Source organism: Alexandromys fortis, unplaced genomic scaffold (assembly GCF_014885135.2).
Source record: "Alexandromys fortis isolate MF-2015 unplaced genomic scaffold, M_Fortis_MF-2015_v1.1 scaffold_197, whole genome shotgun sequence".
In the NCBI taxonomy this organism is placed as follows: domain Eukaryota; kingdom Metazoa; phylum Chordata; class Mammalia; order Rodentia; family Cricetidae; genus Alexandromys; species Alexandromys fortis.
The window spans coordinates 1,939,845-1,960,250 of NW_026068072.1; the positions used below are offsets into that span (position 1 = coordinate 1,939,845).

Genomic DNA, 20,406 nt, shown 5'->3' on the forward strand with positions numbered 1-20,406 from the left:
TAAATAACTTGGGTGGACTTGAAGGTGGAGGCCAAGATGCTGCAGTTCCCCCTTATCAGAATTCTTTTCCTGTTGCTATGGAAACTGGCCTAGGGATGCTGGGGGCTCTGTGTGTTGGCCCAGTCCTTAGCTGTTCCTGGGGTTGGCATGGGGGAGGGTCTGTGAGGGTGCTGGGTGAGCCACATGCAGCCCAACTGAACTCAGCAACTAGTCGGTAAACTGAGTCATGGTTTAAGGGAGGCTTCTCAGAGGAGGGGTGTCTAGACAGCACATGCTGATCTTGGACCAGGAGTGAAGGGGTGGAAGGATGCCCCAGGCAGGGGGAACAACATGACAGACATATGGAAGAGAAAGGGCATGGACCGTGTGGTGTGTCCCAAGATGGAGGCTTGTCCCGTGTGTCCACAGCAAGGAGGAGATGGTGGGTGAAAGGAGATGACCTTTCATAGGTCATCAAAGTTGTGCCACAGGCACCTGCCACATGGAGAAGTCATCCAATGCATTGTCCATGGGCCCAGGACAGCTGTGCCCATGGGCCTGTCTCTGAGATGGTGTCTAGGGTTGTCTAGGGTCTCGGGAGGTCTTTGAACAAGATGATGAGCTGAGACTAGACTAGTGACAATCTCTTGGAAACCCCCACCTCCGGGAGGGCTTGCTATGTGTTAGGCCAAGCCCTCTGGGTTTGCTTAGCCCCATCGCATTAGCCCAGGCTGGCCTCAAACTCCCCATGTAACCAAGGTTGACTCTGAAGTCCTGATCCTCTTGCCTCCACTCCCTGAGTGTTGGGGTCCAAGGCTGATTCCCCTCTCCTCCGTTGCTGTTTTATGTGGTGCTGACTTATATTGGCAAGGATCCTCCTGAGCAAGTCACACATCCTCACAGCCTCTCCTGAGGGAACAGGGACTGAGCATAAGTGAGCTGGCCTGGAGGAGACTCCGAGTTATGGGTTAGGCCTACACAAAGCTTCATCCGAGAGGAGGGAAACTGGGTCTTCCCCGGCTTCATGCACCTTCCTTGGGTGGACCTGGGGATTCGTCTCTAGGCTGTTAGCTGGACAGGAGTGGGGGTGGGTGGGTAAGGGTGGGTTGGGGGATGGGATGGGCAGTGTGACCATTGACAGCTCTCTCTCCTCACCTCACTGCCCTGCTTGGCTGGGAAAGACTCACCCACCCACTCAGCGCCTTTGCTCTGAGGGTTAACTGAGGTGAGAGGCAGCTCCCAGCCCATGAACACCCTTGAGAAAGTCTTTACAGCTTTCTTATCAGCACCGTAATAGTAATAGTCCACTTCCTTAGCCTGGGTGAGGAGAGATAAGTGAGACCTCCTGGGTAGACAGACCGAGACAGAGCAAGTCTAGGAGGGAGAAGAGAAGGCGGCTTTAACTCTAGGAAGGGATGGATGGATGTAGTGTGTGAGCCTCCCAGAGTCAAGACTGAAATATGGCCGCACTTGCTGGCCAGTTCCCATTCAGTACCGGAAGCACTCCTATTCATCCATCTGAACCCCTCCCGGATTTCCCTCCCCCTCACTGTAGCCTCTCCTCTTCGCTCAGCGGTGTGCTTCTCATTGGGCTCGGCATCTCTATTTCTGTCCCTAGTTCTGCATCAGCCCCTGGCTCTTGGGTCACGGGCACATCTGCTGTTCCTTTTGGCATTTTCTTCTATTAAACAAGGAAATCTTGAGGGTGTGTGCTTGAGCCAGATTTGGGAAGGAGCGGTGCTGCCCAGGCTTGAGGTGGCCTGTGGGGGCCCCTTTTCCTTGACTACTCAGATCCCGAGAGACAGGTTGAGCTGCTCCGTGTCTGCTCGATGTATGTGGAATAACTAACTGTTCAGGGAATGTTTGTTGAATGAATGAATGAATGAATGAATGGCAATGAAAGGTCCCTTCTTGAGACCTGTGGGCTCTCTCTCCCACCTCACTCTGTGGTTGGCACCCTCAGTCCCTTCTGGGTCCGCACAGCTCCCTGTTCTGCAGATTCCTTGTGCAAGGAAGGTTTGCTTTCAGGATGCCTGCGGTGTCCCCAGAGTTTCCTGGAGAGAATAGCATTTGCAGAAGCAGCCCTCTGGGGGCACGCCTGTGCTGCCCCAGATTCAGGAGTGACGCTTTTTATAGCCCCGCTCCTGGAGCACGTGGTGCCACTGGAAGCCAGAGAGAGCAGCAGGCATCTGGCTCCCCACTGTCTTCTGCTTCTGTCTCTGGAGGAGGCTGGATGCTGGGGTCTGCTGTGTTCCCTGTGCCATGTGGCAGACACTGGCCGGTCATGCCACTTCCCCTTGCCCTGCACTGTCCATCTGTGAGGTGTGACAGCGAGGCAACATGGTGGTGTGTATGATGATGCAATGACTTAACACCACGGTGTCGCACGGTGTTGTGTTACAGTGGTACCGTTACCTGCTGGTGGCGTGATACGTGGTATGGGACAGGGTGCTCTGGTGTTTGGGCCATGGCTGGCGCTCAGGGGACAGTGATGATGATGGCAGAGCACTCTTGGCCTGCTGTGTGTATGCAGAAACAGGTAGGGATCTATATGCTGGTGGCTAACTCTCCGGTGAAGCGTGGAGGAGGCCGGGCCGTAGACTGGAGCAGGGACAGAAGTGAGGACACAGAGGTATCTGCTGAGACCTGCCCCCAGTGTGGCTAGCTTAGACTGCTTACATAGAGGGAGCCTGGGTTTTGAGTTCTCCTCTGGCTGGTCATTGGGGTGAGCCCCTGTGTACAGCTCTGAGTCAGACAGTGTTCTAGGGATGGCATACCTGGGATCATGGGCAGAAGGCCAAGTCCATCCTCTAGAAGCAGGGGCAGGAAGAGAGCCAACCACCACATCCATGACAAGCATACGCTCGGTGGTTTCTTCTGTGAAAGAAATCAGAGAGATTCAGTTACTTGTTCAGGGGCACATGACTAAAACTAGTGGCCGTTCAAAACTTGATTTAGCTAATCCAGTGTGGAGGGCTGGGGTAAGGCTGGTGAGGCCAGGAAACAACAGAACAAGATAAATGATATTTTAAATGAGCATATTAAAAAAAAAAAAGCAAAATCCCATGAAGAAAGAGAATCAGTACAGGAAAAGGTAAGGTCAGTATGACGGAGCCCTCCTCCACCCTTGGATCTGGACACCTCAGCAGCCTCAACCCCCAGCCCCCAGCCCCCAGCCCATCCACCTCTCTTAGTTGAGCACCCGACTTCTTGTTCCTACTTGAACACTTTGTGACAGCCGGGCGGTGGTGGCACACATCTTTGATACCAGCACTCAGGAGGCAGAGGCAGGTGGATCTCTGTGAGTTCAAGGCCAGCTTGGTCTACAGGGCGAGTTCCAGGACAGCCAGGGAGGACTAATTTGTAGCATCCAGCGGCTGTGTGTTCTCCTTAGCTGATATCTTACACGGTGTCCTTCATGAACTGTGGGCAGCCACAATCTGTCCCCTTCTGTCCCTACATATCTCTAGGTACCTGGAGAGGCAGGGGTTTGCGGTGAATTCCTTGTGGAGACCAGAAGTCCCGGCTGTAGATGCGGCAGCCTTTAGGGGTGTGGAGCCAGGCACAGATAGAGGTGGGGACTGGCCTCCTCTGGGATGTTTCCTCATCTGCATGCAGAAATGCAGGCTGGGCGCCATCTTACCTGCTGGACACATAGTCTCACCTCGGTCAGAGGCCCTCCCTCTGCTGTGAGCCAACCTCTCTTCATCCCGCAGTTTGTGCACCGGATCCTGGCTAACTCAGGACCTTTTGCATGTCTTGTATTCAGGGCTAGGAAACTGAGGGCAGCTTGGCTGAATAGCTAAGCTTGTGTCTTCATGAGAGAGATTCTGATCAGAAAGTTGGCCAGGGTTCTGACTGGGGATGGGTACCTGTCTCCATCCAGTGGCCGGCCATGTGCTAGCATGGAACCCTGGTCTCTTCCCTGTGGGCCTATGACTCCACCTGAGCATCCAACATGTGTGCCCCAGAGCCACCAGGAGAGCCATCCTCACTGTGCTGAGCCTGGGGATCTGCCCTGATAGACTGTGGGAGGGGTACTCCCAGTGTAAGGATAAGCGGGAATCCCCAGGGATCCTCCGAGAGGCCGGCGACCACACACAGCCTGTATGTGCCTCAGCTCTCTGGGCCTCAGTCACCCCTTGAAGAAGAGTTTTGAAGAGTCATCAGGTTTAGGAGATGTAGCCATGGTAGGTCCCTGTGACCCTCCATAATACCACATGGCCATGTGCCTGGGCCAGGGGAGGCGCACTCAATCTCACTACTGAATGAATGAGAGATGCCGGGCCGCAGAGGCTTGGCACGAGGAGCAGGAAGCTGGATGAAGGGGAATGTGGGTTTCTAGACCTTCAGTCTGCACACGCCGTCAGAGAGGCCTTTGAGATAAACTTATGTTGGCAAGGCTGGCGTCTAGAGAGCAAATATTTACTCAGGACAGAGCGAGGGGTGGCGCGGAGATCGCACCAGGCAGTTGAGCTGATGTGATTTCAACCTTGAATTTGGCCTGGCATTTGAAAAGTCAAAATTTTTGAGCCCTCATAGTGGGCTAGGTTTGGGTCAGATCTGCACACAGGGGCGCAGAGGGAGCCATTCCAAGCAAATCTTGATAATCTTCTTGCTGTGTGACCTCCGACAAGTGAATCCATCTCTCGGAGCTGGCATTTCCTCACCTGTAGAAGGGACAGAGAGGGGTGTAGATCCTGACGGGAAGGTCAGAATCCCACTGCACTGATGCCCCTCGCTGTTCAGTCTTCACCCTCTTCTGTTTTATCACTGCCCCCCCCCCCCAACCATGCTCCATCCCTTAAGGGTTAAACCCTGTGAGCTCATGTGATTCCTTGAGCACATGAATCATCCCCGTGACTCTGTGCCCAGTGTGGGGAAGGGGCAGATGCTATGCCCCCAAGTTGCCATGGAAACCCTGCCTGTACCAAATTGCAGGCACCTCAGACCCAGATCCACCCTTTTGGGGGAACTCAGGGCCAGTTCTCTGCTTCCTTGCCCTCCAGGAGAGGCAGCAGGGGCAGCTGAGGGGATAAGAGGGGAGGGGCTTGTGGAGGGAGTTTATCCTGGAGCTCAGCAAGTGTAGTCAGACGCAGGGAGAGGAAGCAGAAGGCTACCAGGAGAGGGAGACAGATCAACAGCCAGCCACAGGTCCTCAGACTCCACCTGAAGCCCCAGAGGCACAAGCCAGATCCAGCACCCCTCCACTTCCCTGGGGCAGCGCGCCTCCTACGCACAGGCCCCCACATGCGCGCACACTCATTTGCACACAGCCACACGCCCAGCGGCAGCATTTCTGCACAGTGCCGACTGCGGTGGGTAGGCAGTCTGGCACATGAAGTCCCCGAGGGACAGCGAGCGAGCGAGTTGAGACTTAGAGGGGGGAAAAGAAAACCAAAAACGGGCTGACGCCGGCTCCCAGGCAGCCACCTCCGGAGGCCCCTCCTGCATTCTTGGTTCGCACGCCCCTCGCCAAGACAGGGCTGATGTCATTCTGGGCTGCTGGGCCAGGGGACCCAGGCCGGGAGGCTGCCTCCCTCCGGAAGTGAGTGTGCTGCCTGCCGGCCATCAGATTCAGCTTCGGGTTAAGTCTGACTTGAGGACTGTAGATCCGCCCGGTTCAGGTGAGAAGAACCTGCCTGGGACAGGCAGTCTGCGTGGATGGCGGCTCCCAGGTGTGCGTGAGAGGTCTACCTTCGTGGAGGGAAGTGAGTTTGGGGTGCCTGCCCCCTTGCCCTGCTCCTTATAGCCACCTGCTCCTTGAATCCAGCAGCGTTGGCCCTGGCGACTAGAACTGGTCATCCTGATTGGCTGACTTGATGCTCTTGCTGGTGACCCGTTGCTGACTTGTCACTGTCCCCGTTTTTTTTTTTTTTTTTTTTTTTTGTGACCGGGGATGCTTGTTGGGCCATGTTTACTTTACTGGGGCTGACGTGCTCTGCCGGGTTTACCGGGTTTTCTGTGGAAGCCCAGAACTTCTTCCCAAGGACGGCCACCACTGACAGAGGGACCAGGACCCTGGCAGCGCTGGCCTCCTGACTGCCTCTGCCTGCCCCCTCCTCCAGGCTGGCCTCATGGATTACCTGGGTGACAAACTCTCAGTGGCCCAGTCACACATGACTCAGTGGGTGGGCACGGTGAGACGATCCTTTCAAGAGGCCCTGCACGTTGTGACAGCCACGGTGGGCACCGAGCGGAGTGGGGAGAATGCTGGCCGCACCCCATTCAAGCGCACCTCCTCTTTCCGACACCTGGCCTCTCGGAGTCGAGAATCCTTCCGTCGCTTCTCCGTTCGCAGCCAACAGAGGTTCTCATCCCTCAGAAAGAGACAGCAGGACTCCGAAGCCCCCGATCTTGTAAGCTGGGGATGTGTGTGGTTTAAAATAGCAGGGCTACCCTGGGAAGGTCCTCTTGGACTCCTGGGAGGGGCTGACTTGCAGCAGCAGGCAGGAAAGGACTTCTTCCCTGTCAGTGAGAGTGGCCCCGGGACACTGATGGGAAGTAGAAGGCTGGGTTGGCTGCCCAGGAGGTGCAACACCCCCTCCTTGTTGCTAATGGGAAATCAACTCAAGGCTTCTTGTCTGTGAGCAGGGCTGCTTGGGGACACTGCAGCCCCCACAGCACATGCTCACATCTCTATTTTTAGGCAAGCTTACTTGACACCTGCTCTAGCTCTCTCCCCATGCCCTCCCAGGGTGACCAAGTGGTCTTGGCTGTTGTCTGTTTGCCATTGAACAAAAGTGAGATCTTGAGTGATTTCTGAGGGGGAAGAGCCTTAGGGGGACAGATGGCAGGTGGTTTGTCCTGCTGGCCTGGGGGCTCAGGCTTGGTGAGGGTGCAGTGCTCAGACCCAGCTACCGGGTTCCATGCTGTCTCCTTTAAAGCCCATGAGACCTGGGAAATGGAAGCTGAGCAGGTGGCATCAGGCAGGCCTAGGGAAGGAAGGGTATCGGCATGGCGTGTGCAGCAAGGTGAGGGAGGTCTGGCTGGGAGATAAGAGGTCTCTTGGATCTGTGATAACTTTGGGGACACTCATCACGTCACTAGCCGGGATTGAACTTAGCTGGAGGGCCTTGTGTCTTCAGAGAGCTGGCCTCTGCCCTGGGCTCAGCTGACCCAGTTCTCGGGAGCGTATGAGGCCAGGCACGGGGCTCAGCTAGCTCCTTGTGTCTCCAGAACCAGTGGCCACGACGGGACCCGTGTTGGGCGAGGGAACCCTGAGCAGACCCTCCTCACAGTGAGGTCCCCCAGAGTTCACAACTGCCCCAGAGCTGCAGGGATTCAACTCTCCTCCACTGATCTGAGGCACAGAGAAACTAGGCAGGGGCTCACCCAGGCCAGAAGCCATGCAGGAGGCTGGTCATGGGCGCTTCCTTGTATGGGGTCTGCACTCTTTCAGGTCTTGAGTTCATAAGACAGAGCCCCACCCATCCTCTGAAAGGTGCCACTTGACAGAAGGAAGGAAGATAATTGCTTTCTTTCTCTATGTCTCAGTTTTTCCTTCTTTGTTTCCCTCTGACCCTGTCTATTCCTCTGTGCCCTGCTCCCCAGGATTCTCTCTGGGGACACTGGCTCTGTTCCCTGCCCTCTGTCCCAATCCTTCGGGTACTAAGTAACTTTGGATATTGCCCCAAATCTCACAGCATGCCTGTGGAGCATGCTCATACAGTGGCAAGCCAGCCTCCCTGGTGGCCACACAAGTGATGAGTGACTGATACAGAGTTCAGGCCCCTCACTGTCACAGAGGACCCCAGCGGCTGAATTAGTGTGGGCTTCCTGGTCCCTCCCACTGATGCTTGGCCTCTGCTGTGTGGCAGGCATGGCTGGTTCAACCCATTCTTAGATCTTAGTTTCCCTCTGTCCAGTGAGGGGAGCCTGCCCTTGCTCTGAGACAGAGTGAGTCACCAGCAGCCTGCTGGTGCACAGTGGGTAAGCACTTGTAAATCTGTTGGGTGCCAAGGTGTCCTACTGTGTGCTGAGGGGATCCCAGCCCACCTCCTCCCAGATGCTGACCTTGGGCGCCTCTGCCCTCCTTTCCTTCCTTCTCACCTTTGAGAAAGGGATGCTGGGTGGGCAAGGCACACTGAAACCGTGGGTGTGACACCTGGGCTCTACACGGCTCATGTGTGTGACAACCAAGTCCTTTCTCCCAAACTGCCTTCAGAGGCTTCCAAGTGGAGAATCTGCCACACACACACACCCCTTTCACTCAGGACTTCACTTAAATATTTGTCTTATGGGTGGGTGCTTCCTGAAGCCTCAGAGCTTGTAGTCAGGAGGGGTGGGGCTTTGGGCATTGGTCCTCCTCCTACAGGTTTTATCTCAATCATCTTCCTCAGCTCTGTGCAGCCAGAAAAGGGCCTCGGGCTGTGTTTGCTGGAGGATCTGCCACAGATTGACTGGAAATATCCCCCAGCTAGCCTTGAAGTCTTTGATTGCTAGCTGGCTTCTACCTGTCCCAGATAAGAAAGGAGGAAAATAAAACAATACTTTGTCCAGGCCCCGGGAGGCACGAAGGGTCACTGTGCCAGGGAAAGGAGGCTGCAGATGTTAGAAGCCCAGAGAAGTGGGGGTGGGAGGGACAGAATGGGGATTTGGGGGACACAGAAGCAGAAACAGTGTCAGTCTCAGGAAGCCTGGACATGAGGAGGAAAAGCCAGAAGCATATGTGTGTGTGTCTGTGTGTCTGTGTGTGTATCTGTGATGTGTGATGTATGTGTCTGTGATGTGTGGTGTGTGTATCTGTGATGTGTGTGTCTGTGGTGTGTGTAGTATGTCTGCAATGTATATGTATGGTGTGTTTGTGTGTGGGTGGTGTATGTGATGTGTGTCTGTGATGTATGTGTATGTGGTGTGTGTGTCTGTGTGTGTGGTGTGTGTCTGATGTATATGTATGGTGTGTTTGTGTGTGTGTATGTAGTGTGTGTCTATGATATGTGTGTGGGGGTGTGATGTGTTTGTGTGTGCTGTATCTGTGATGTGTGTGTGTCTGTGATGTATGTGTGTGTGTCTGTGGTGTGTGTGTGCTGTGTCTGTGATGTATGGTGTGTTTGTGTGTGTGTATGTGGTGTGTGTCTGTAATATGTGTGGGTAGGTGTGATGTGTTTGTGTGTGCTGTATCTGTGATGTGTGTGTGTGTGGTCTGTGGTGGAGGGGGCTGGCTAGGAGACCTGTGCATGCTGCACACAGCTGAAGTAGACCCCCAGGGGCTGACTAATGACCTTAGCCAGGTCACACAGCCCTTACTTCCTCACTCTTCCCATCTGTGACCTGGGTTACCCTGTGACTTGTCTGTGGGTGGGTTGAGCCCACCTCCTACTTTAAGAATCCCTGCTGTACACGCCATCCCTTCCTAGCTATCAGGATGGCTTCCGGAACCCTCATGGGTACCAAAATCTGAGATGCTCAGGTAAGATGCACACGGAAGTTGGTGCAGTGTTTGCACCATGGATGGCGTGGAGACGGCCCCTCTGCCCACATCTCAGTGCAGAGCCAGCCCTTCCTGGAGTACTTCTCTAGGGAGGCGCCTATAGGTCTGGACCCTGCCACCTTTGCTGAAGGCTGAAGGCTGTGGTGCCATCCCGTCAGTTAGGACACTTCCAGGCCACCCGGATAACCCAGGGTGACCCTGCCTCGATCTGTGGAAACCTTTATTTCTGAATGAGGCTCCAAGTGTTGTGTAGGATAGACACACATGTCTCCCTGGGGCCATTGTCCTAGCCACCACAACAGGCCCTTCCCTGTCCAGTACAGTCAATCCAGCAGCCCGAGGGCCAGGTCATCCCCCTGCCTCACCTGGCCCAGGAAGCTATGACTTATTGCCCTGTGGTCTGACCCTGCTTCCGTTCCACCCTCAGTTCTTGCTTCGGCCCTAGAGTAAACCAAGGCCCAAGGAGAATGAGTGACTGGGCCTTAGGACGTGGCTAGTCTGGGGTCTGTCCTGGGAGAGAGGCAGGCGAGCAGGGGCCAGAGAAGATCCTACTCCTCAGGGCCAGGCGCTACCTGAGTGGTCTCTGCCCCCCAGGGCTACAGGAAACAAGCAAGCTAGGGACTGGGTGAACTCTCTCATTATTCTGGCTCTAAAAAAAAGTTACAAGGGGCTCTAGGGGACAGCAGGACCGCTAAGAAGTCGTGAGGTAATGTCCAGTGTGCCAAGGAGACCCGAGGCAGGAGCCACAGAAGGCCAGGGCGGCTGTAACAGGGTGGGACAGGATCACCAGGACGACAAGGAGATAGACAGGGCCTGGCCACAAAGACTTGAGAGTGCTGGTGAGGGTGTGGGACCAGAAAGTGCAGTCATCACCGTGGGCCTCTGTGGAATGTTGGATGAGAACAGAACTAGTTATTTACTTATTAAGCACCTACTGTGTTCCCAGCATGGTTATGGCATCTTCTATTGAGTGCCTTCTGTGTACCAGGTACAGGCACATTGCATCTCTTGAGCATCTACTGTCATGGCGTTTGCAGTTCTCTTGGGTACTGGCCCTGCAGAGGTACCCATTCAGCCATGTACCCCTCCTCCCTCTCCTTCCATGGCCCACCCAGAGCCCCCTGCCAGGTATCCCAGCTTCCAGCTGCACCCCAGGGCTGGCATGATGTCACTTGTCCATGGGCGGGCAAGACAGACAGTTTTCTTCTGGCTTGGCCCCTCCCAACCTCAGGTCTCTTTTCACCCGTCCTGGTGGCAGAATGATGTCATTTGTTAGAGAACAATGGTCCTTTTGTGGATCCAGAGGGGCCCAAGGCTGGGCCCCAGAGCAGGTGCCTCTGGAGTTACACTGGGGGTAGACAAAGGACTTGGCTGCTCCCCTGGGAGCTGCTTGGCGGGCCTCTGCTGATCTCCCTGCCCCCAAAGTGGGGTGTGTTCATTTTCCATGTGGAAAACACAGGAACAAGTGAGAAAACAAGGCGAAGTCCACTCTCCCTCTGCTTGGCTTCTGAGCTGCTTCCTTCCTGTCTTTTCCCCCTTTCCTCTCCCAAACAAACCCCGGCCTTAAAGAAATGGACCGGTCCTCATGGGTCCTCATGGGTCCTCATGGCTCTAGTGAGCACTGTTAGCGCCCAGGTGCTGGACCCTGGTCTGCGAGCCCCTTTACCTACCACCTGTCTGGACACTTGGGCCTCCCATTTGGGGCTTGGGGTAGCCTGTGTCCGAGGTCCCTGGGGCTCCCACTTCCTCCTTCAACAACTCCACAGATGTTTTATTCAGACAAAGCCTGTTGCTTCCTCTGCAGGAAGCTAGGCATATCAGGAAGGAAGTCTGGAATGTTCCTGTCTAGGGAGCCTTGTGTTTGGGCAGCATGAAGTGGCTCATGGGCTCAGTGGCTCGGTGGCCAGGTTGGTTTCAGTGCTGTGTGCCTTGGTCTGAAGCACATTGCCCATTCCCATGGTGTGATCACTCCAGTGTCCTGGAGCCACGGCCACTGGACACTGGCTGGAAAACGTTCTGTTCTGTAATATTTTCACAGTACACACAGATGTAAATGATGACAAGCTGATCATAGATTTCCAGTCATGGTGTCTCACACTGTTAATCCTGCTACACAGGAGGTAGGAGGATCAGGAGTTCAAGTTTACCCTTGGCTATATAAGGAACTCAAGGCTAACCTGTTCTACATGAGACCCTGCTTCAAAGAGCCAAAACAAAGGTTAGGATTTTAGCAGTTGGTAGAGTGCTGGCCTACTGTGTACAATCCCTGCATTCAGCAGTGCGAATGTGGAGAGCCAGACCTGTCGTCAGGACTCTCGGGGGAGTCAGGAGGAACAGCAAAAGCAAGGGATTATCTCTCGAATAATTTAATTTAAATTTCTAATCTAATTTTTAACAATGGTACTGGTAGGTATTGAATCTGAACGCATGCCCTTGATCCCCAGCTGGTGGCACAGCGCTGGGAGGTTGTGGGACTTTTAGGGGACATGAACTGGCTGTCAGAGTCGTGTCCCTGGGAGCAGGTGATTAAAGGTTATATGGCCCAGGCTGTCTGCCTCCTGAGTGTGAGGTGAGTGAACCACTTTGTACACAGACCCTCCATGACAGTCTGAAACCATTGGCTGTGACAGGCCCTCGCTGAGGTCCCTCTCTTAGGTAACAAACACACCGTTCAGTCACTGGGCTCCTAGGAGCTTCCCATCTACCTCGGGTGGGACAGCCAGCCCTGCAGTGCCGGGGAACTGGGATCTGGGCGCTGAATCCTGGTTCTGCCTCCTGCCGAAGAAGTAGGTAGCTTCCATGGTTTCTCTGTGCCCCACTTTCCTCTCGTGTGAAATGGGGCCCCCACCTCCCTCTGAAGCTGTGTTTGAGGTGACATACATGGAGGTTGCGCATGCTTGGCACTGCATGTAGTGGGGCTTCCAGAAAGGGTTGCTGCTGTCACGGCTGTCCCTTCTGTATAGTCACAGTGTAGCCAAACACTGGCAGACAGTGGCCGGGCAGCCCAGGGGTTCCACGCTAGGTCTGTAACACCCACATCAAGGCTGAGAGGAGCTCCTGTACACTCCCAGCCCCCCAGCCCCACCCTTTGTCTTGGAGCAGTTAGCCTGCAGAAGGTCTGCCATGCCCTGAGAATCCTGGAACAACCTTACAGAGAGACCCACAGGGCAGGGATTGGAAACCTCTGGTCATCTGCCACTAGGAAGCTGGCTCTTCCAAGGCTGGGACAGTGTGCCTGAAAGTAGGTTCCTGGGCTGCAGGTAAGACTTTACCTTGGCCAAAGCTGGACTCCAACCTCGAGAGAAACCCTGAGGTAGTCAATCATCAAACTCATGTCCTCCTTGATCCGTAGGTCTGGAAACAGTTGTTGAGGTTATTTGTCAGGTACAAGCAACAGATACAAACTTTTCACTTAAGCCCTAGGAATGGCCAAGGGACCTACCCAGGGTCCATTTTAGTGGATGCCTTTCTTTTTAAAAAAATATTTATTTTATATAGATTGGTGTTTTTCTGCAGTTATGTCTGTATGAGGGTGTCGGATCCCCTGGAACAGGAGTTACAGACAGTTGTAAGCTGTCATGTGGGTGCTGGGAATTGAACCCAGGTCTTCTGGAAGAGCATCAGTACTCTTAACTACTGAGCCATCCTTTTAGTCCCATGGATATGTTTCTTAGCTCTTGGGTTCTTGCTTGTGAAGAAGGCTGTGCCCCTACTGAACTGTGCTTTTAGAGTTAGCAGTGACCTGCTGCTTGGGCCAGTGCATTGCTTGGGTCCAAAGTGCTCATCATCCTGCTTCACCCATGCATCCATCACATATGTGGGAGGCACCACACTCTCCTTAGGGGAGTGGCTTGTCCCCAGCAGCAGTCTCCTGCCCCTCTGGCCTGCCCCTAGAAAGGAAGATGCTGCAGCGGATGTTACAAGGAATCGGAGTTGTTGAGTCTGGGCTGGGATGTGGCTCAGTGGCTTGAGTGTGCTTGTCTAGATATGCTCCAAACCCTGAGTTCGATCCCCAGCACTGCACAAACTGGGTGTGGTGTCATGTGCCTGTCATCCCAGCACTTACATGGGTTCAGTCATTCTTGGCTATAATGAATTTGGGGCTAGCCTGGGATACCTGAGACACTGCCTCAAAAGAAAAAAAAAAGGAGGAAAGGAAACAAAGTTTGTGAAGAAATGTAGAAGTGTTTTTGTTTTATAAGCACTGATCTGGTGTTTCCTGCTGACTTTCCTGGTTGAGAGAAAACGGGGTACAGGTAGAACCAGTTAAATTGGGTTCAAGGCCTGGTTCTCCTTTCGCTCAGTTCTGTTTGATCCTGACTTTGTTACTATGGGCAGGTCTGCCTCAGTTTCCTTGAGATGCACTTAGCACAACTTGGAGGATGGCAGTGGTGCTGCTGGTGTCCCCATAGATACTATATGAGTCCTCTTGCTCCATTGGGGCCGCAGTGACAGGCAGACTGGACAGTTTGCGCTTCTCAGTCACGTCGTTTTCAGCTGACCCAGTGGCTCTCCACAGAGTTAGCCCTACAGACTGCATGAGGCTGGGCTGCCATGTACCATGTCTGTCTGTCTAAGAGGTGGAGCCGGAGGCTGAAGTGATTTAACAGGTGGGGAGATGTCCTAACTGTGGTGTCTCAGCTGACCGTGATTTAAGTGGATGACCCTTAGACCCTTACAGTGGCCCCATGAGGTGGCATCTTAGTAACTGTTCTCAAAGTTGTAGCAAAATCCCTGACCCAAGCAAATTAAGGAAGGAATTATTTCTTCAGCCTCACAGCTGGAGGGAGGGTGCAGTCCGTCGTGGTGAGAAGCACGGTGGCAGGAGCAAGAGGCAGCTGCTCACACTCCCCCAAGTCAGGGAGCAGAGATGGTTGCCGGTTCTTCGGTCCCTTTTTCCTTTTTGTTCAGTCGGGGACCCCACAGCCCATGGAGTGTACCCCCCACAGTTAAGATAGACCTTCACTCCTCAGGAAACCAGTCTAGAAGACCCCCACAGAAACATCCAGAGATGTGTCCCTTAGATGACTTGGGATTCTGACATGCTGACCATCACTATTGGCCGTCACAGGTGGATAAAAATCTTGTTGGCCTCATTTTACAGATGATTAAATCGAGGCCCAGAAAGGGTGACTCCCAGAGTTACATAGTTTTCAGTCCACCTGTGCAGGCTCCTCTGTCCCCTTCACCCAATGGTCTGGGTGGATCGAGGGTCTCATGTGCCTTTCCTCAGAGGCTCCCTCCTGCCCAGGTTTGACATGTGGGGCTGCTCACACTGGGGCTAGATGATTCTGATCTTGGGGTGTCCTGCACGTTGCATGCTGACTGGGATTCAGGGTCTCTATCTACCAAATGCTGGTGGCATATCCATCTAACCTCAGGGTCTTATGTTCTCTGTAGCCCAGGCTGGCCTTGACCTCATAGTAATCCTTCTGCCTCAGCTTCCTAAGCTTTGGGACTACGGAGTGTGCTCTTACCCAGCTCTTACCCCCAATTTTGGCAGCCACCTGTTTTCCCAGACATTACCAGGCCTGGAAGGGGAAAATGACCTCTTTGAGAACCATCGTTGCGGACCTGCAGAGTCCCTCGTAGGAGCTGGCAGATGAGGGTTCCAGGCCCTGCTTGGCTCTGGCTGGCCCCATGGCCTCAGTTTGAGGGCATAGCTTTTTTTTCCATGAACTTGGGAACAGCCTGACTTTTATTCTAAAGAACCTGATTCCTAGTATCATTTGGGGTGAGTCTCTCTGGAAAAGTAATTTTCTCCACCTATAAGTAGAGCCATGATGTTCAACCTCATGGCTCTGTCATGATAATGACATGCTGGTTCCAGAGCCCAAAGAGAGCGGGAGACTTAACCAAAAGTCACACAGCAGTGAGTGTGGCTTTTATCGCTAGTCTCTTTATGACGTGTCCCCTTCATGTCTCACAGGAGGCTGGCAAGCCCAACCCCAAAATTACAAATGCCGTTAACACTCCACGAGACCTCACTTTTGGGCTTTGGGGCTTCACATGCAAACATCTGCCTTTGTGAGTGACTCCCTGGCAGCTTCCACACCTCCTACCAACTCTTCCACAGGGCTTCTGGGCAGCTCCAGAGCTGCATCTGCTCCGTATCTGGGAACCTAGTCTTTGCTTCAAGATGTTTGCCTTTTACTATGGAGAGAGAACTGAGTGGATTCAGGGACCACGTTGAGGCAGCTGCTTTCTCCACCCTCACCAGGCATCCTGGTAGGAAGAGCCAGGAAGGTTCTGGAACCTCTGGTGCTGGGTTTGAAGAGTGGCCCACATGGTAATGAGTAGATGGTTTTATTATCCATAAAGATTTTAAGGGAGCCCCCAAGGAGCCAGAGCAAGCACTGCTCCAGGTGGAACTTAGGCAGGAATTCTTCCATGATGGACTGGGGGGCCTCCTGCATTGTCATGTCTGGCCATTTCAGCATAGCGGGCCACTGTGGAGCTCCTGCTGGGACAGCCCTGTGCTCTGCTCTGTGAGGAACTGAAACACACTTGCTGCCTTGGGAAGCAGTGAGAAGTGCTGCTAAGTGGAACCATCTTGAATCCACCCTTTTCCCTGCCAGAGTGCTGTTTCTGGGGCTCATTTTCCCATCTGTAGCTGGGTGCTCGTGGGGTGGGCATTGAAGTATCTTCAGTGAGCCAGCTCAGGGTCCAATCCCCTACTCTCCTTGTCTACGAGCTTGAGCCAGATTCTGAGCAAGCCTCAGTTTCCCCATCTGTAAAGGCAACCTTAGTTTGAGCTGCCAGCATGGACCTAGCGTGTATGAATGCTGAGAGCCAGGTGTCACTCCCACGGACCCCTACCCTGCACCCCTCTCTCAGGCTCTGGGCTTGCACTTCTCTCGGCCTTTGCAAGGCTCTCCACACACACCTTGACAACAACACACAGGACAGAGGCCCCTGGCATTTCAAGGCTCAACCTCCTTAAAAAAGTACTCTTTAACCAGCAGAATGACCCACTCTCAGCATCTGGGCCAGGGGAAGAGCAAGGACCACCTGTTCTCTACCCCCTTCCATTCCTCCCTGACTGTCTGATGATCAGAGTGTGTTTACAGTGCTCTTCCAGCCATGCCTATGAGGAAGGGCAGCAGGGCAGTTAAACAATAGAATTCCTATACCCAGCTGGGGCAGAGTGATGGCAGATGTGTCTGGGCTTATACTTCTGTGCTCAGGAGGAGAGATGAGCTCTTTAGGGGAGGGATGGGAGCAGATAGGGCCTCTTAGAGCCCCACAGAACACAGTGTAAAGTGCTGGCAGGGTCTCAGAATATGCCTGTGTAGCAAGACCTCCAGATGCAGGTGCTCCCATTTCTGAAAGGGGAATGCTCTGGTTTTAGGCCACATGGTTTGAGGCCATGCGTTTTGATAAGGCCGCAGATTTGATAAGGCCACAGCGTGGTTTGAGGCCCCGGAGTTCCATCAGGGAAGGAGACTGGTCACAGGTGACGTAGGTGCAGGAGGTGCCGCTATCCCTGCCACAAACAGCCCATCAACAAACAGTCTGGAGCCGAGTGAGCGAAAGAACAAACAGGGTACAATGGCCTTACCCCTGCTCTGGTCACAGCAGCTTCAGTCCCTTCTTACATTTCTGTCTGGAAATTCCTTACTTATTTCTTTGAGTTGATCTGCAGCTCGCTATGCAGACCAGGCTCGTCCCAAACTTGTGATGATCCTCCTGCCCCTGCCTTCCAGGAGCTAAGATGACAGGCACTCATCAGCGTAACCACACCTGACTTTCGGCTGTTTTCGGTGGATCACAGAGCAGTTTGGAGAAGTGTTGGCCGCTCCTGTGGTATCACTTAGAAAATGATAGTGAATGAATGAATGAAGTCTCAGATTGTCCTGTGCAGGACTGGGGTTCAGAGGAATTGTGCTTTCCTCCTGGAAATGTGGTTGGTGGACTAAGAACAGTTGGGGACTTTTGTGAAGCATACCCAAGGGGTGTCTGGGAGGGGCTTCCACAGAGGATTGACTGAGAAGAGAGTTCCATCCTGGGTGTGGTGGCACCAACACGGGGCTAGGGCCATAGACTGGATAAAAAGAAAAGGAGAATGTGAACTGAGCTGTGACATTCCCCGACTGTCTGCTGCTCAGCTGAGGTGTGTGAGCAGCTGCCACACCCCCTCACGGCTGCCAGGCCGCTGTGGAGCTGTCTTTAAATGAATGTGCTTCCATGCTGTGATCGCTTAGCTGATGACTTCAGAACTCCACACAGGCAGATTGCTGAGGAAGAGGGACAGTCCTGTTGGGTAGACACAGGCCATTGGCGAGGAGGGCGAGAAGTCACAGCTTCGCAGATGTCTGGGCTCCTCCTGGGGAAACAGGTTCTGAGGCCTACAGTGTCCACCATGTAGGATGTGAGGAGCATGGGGTTGAAGGGTTGGAAAAGAGAGGGGCCCTCCACGTCCCACCTATTCCTCCCCACCAAGCCCAGACTAAGATGCCCCTTAGAGAATCTTTTCAGAGTGGAAAGAGGAAGCAGGAAGTGGAAACCCCACAATACACTGCCAGCCATCCCTCCATCAGGCAGGGCTTTGGGAGGCACGAGGGGTTTAAGCAGAGGGTCCCTGGCAGCTCTCTCTAGCCCTAGAGACCCAAGGCTTTGGACAGGCCCAGACCTTATTCCTCGCCACCTACTGGATGTTCTACAGAATCTGGTCGAAAACTCTCCTACCTAACAAACACACTAAAGTTAACAGGATGCAAAATCAATTAAAACAAGCAGTAGGCTTCAAGTCTACCAACAGTGTACTCTCAGAGAAAGACAAAATAACTCCAGAAATTCATTATGTAGGAATACACCTAATTGAAGAAGAGAAAGGCCCCTACAATGAACACTTCACAGGACTGAAAAGGGAAATCAAATACAATACTAAATGATAGAAGAGCTGCATGCTTCTGGACCAGCAGAAGTAATATTGTAAAAATGGCTGCACTACCGAAATTGACCCACAGATTGGATGAGACACCTATCTCAATGCCAGTGTCTTGTTTCACAGATTTAAGAAAAAACAATACAGTGTGAGAATTCATCCAGAACCAGGGGAGACCACAGTAGGCACAGCAATCCCTAGGAGTAAGAATGAAGGTGTTAACAGTGTCTGACCTCAAATTATACCACAGAGCTATAGTGACAAAGGCAGCCTGGTACGGGCATAAAAATAGATAGGTAAACCAGTAGGACAGAGCACAGGACCTGGAAATGAACCGACAAAGCTGTACCCACGTGATTTGACAAAAGAGGCAAATATATATATATATATATATACACATATACATATATATATGGGAAAAAAGTCAATAAACTTATAAACTTGCTGGTAAAACTGGATATCCACCTGCAGAAGAATGAAATTATATCTGTGGGGTTTTTTTTTTACATTGTACAAAAATGAATTTGAAGTGAAACAAAAGCATTGGAAACCTAGAAAAAAAACCCCACAGGAACACTCTTCATTAGGGTTGGTGAGAACTTTCTGAGCAGAACATCAACATCACAGGAACCAAGTGTCAACAGATAGGACCGCGTGAGAAGAGGGTGTCTGCCCAGCAAATGGAACTACCAGCAGGGTAGACAGCCCACGGCATGGGAGAAAAGTTTCACCAGTCACACTTCAGACAAGGAGCAAATAGCCAGAATTTACAGTTATAGAACGACATGCCAAGGAGATAAAACCGCCAATCAACAAATGGGCTACTGAATTGGAGGCAATTTTCAAAAGAAGAGGAAAAGGAGGCCCTACAGACAGACAGACAGACAGATGGCCAGTAACTATTTTTCAATATCCCTAGTCATCAAGGAAATTCAAATTAAAACTATTTTGAGACACCACTTCGCCCAGTCGGGCATAAAGAAAACCCAGGTTTGAGGTGGTGCCCACCGTCCTGGGCCCGGTAGGTCCCTACTGCTTCCAGCTTGGTGTCAGGTTTTCTTTCTCTGGGGCTGGCAGCTGGCTCCAGGCTATTCATACCCAAGAGACAGTCGATGAAGTCACCATCCAGGCCTCTGACTGGCTGACTCTGCAGCCAGGCAGGTGAAGAACCCTTCACACCAGCCAGAGCTGATGTCACCGCAGGAAAGCAGTCAGCAAGGGGTGGGGTGGGCCCTTCCTCTCAATGACCCGAGGTCCTGCTTTGCTTATCCTTGGGAAGGTCTGGGGAGTGGGGACGGTACCTTCTCCCTGAAATCTGAGGATCAACTTGACACCTTCACCTCACATCTGTGAACGTGGGTGCAGGTTTGAGTTGCAGCTCCGCGACTTCAGCAGGTTGATTTGGCCTTCTTTGCCTCCTCTTCCTCATTGAAGAGAAGGGTGGCAGGATCACATAGGGGTGCCCTAAAGGTGATGATCCAAGATGTCTGGAAAGCTATTTAGTGCCCCCCAACAACGTTACTATGGCAGTATAGTGATGGGGGGGGGGGGGAGACGGTTGTGTCTTTACTTTGCAAAGGAAGCACACGGACTAGCTCCCGCCTGCATCCCACTGCCTTTAATCCATGTAACTCCACAAGACACAGGCGGGAGAGCTCAGGGAATGCTCTGCTCTCTCCATTTGCAAGTCACTGAGAGTGGCCCAAGGATTCCTGGCAGTGTTAACCGCATGGTGGCTATTCCAACTGCCCAGGCTGGTCTGGGACTGGGGCAGGTGGCTGCTGCTGTACAAGGTCCTGGTGCATCCTGAACCCCCTAGGGTGGCAACACAGGCTGAACGCAGTCCAGCGTAAAGACTGATCCAGGATCAAGTCCCACATAGGCAGCCTGACACCCTGTGGGCAAATCCTGTCCTTTACCTCCTCATCCACAAGATGCCTCTGAAGGTTGTCAGGGAGACACAGGAGATGGGTGTGAAGGGATCCCCTAGGGGGAGTGAGAGTCTAAGATAGTCTTTTCCAGTTTTCCCTCAGGGTATCAGGGACAGGAAGGGACCCCTCCCACACTGAGTGTCTCAATTGAGCATTGCTGTCACAGTTAGCCCCCT

The 20,406-nt window shown here is 53.1% G+C and overlaps 1 protein-coding gene across 3 annotated transcripts in view; it reads left to right on the forward strand.

Annotated features, from left to right (window-relative positions):
- The window catches only part of Kiaa1671 (KIAA1671 ortholog), a 135,357-nt gene that overhangs the window by 84,657 nt on the left and 30,294 nt on the right, over positions 1–20,406 (forward strand). The window contains exon 1 of one of the 3 annotated variants that reach the window (XM_050121059.1): positions 5,066–6,338. The exons of the other annotated variants lie outside the window; for them this stretch is intronic. Coding sequence (XP_049977016.1) covers positions 6,057–6,338 — 282 coding nt within the window. The 5' untranslated portion in view covers positions 5,066–6,056. Of the gene's footprint in view, positions 1–5,065; positions 6,339–20,406 lie in introns of those variants that run through there. 3 annotated transcript variants of the gene reach the window in all.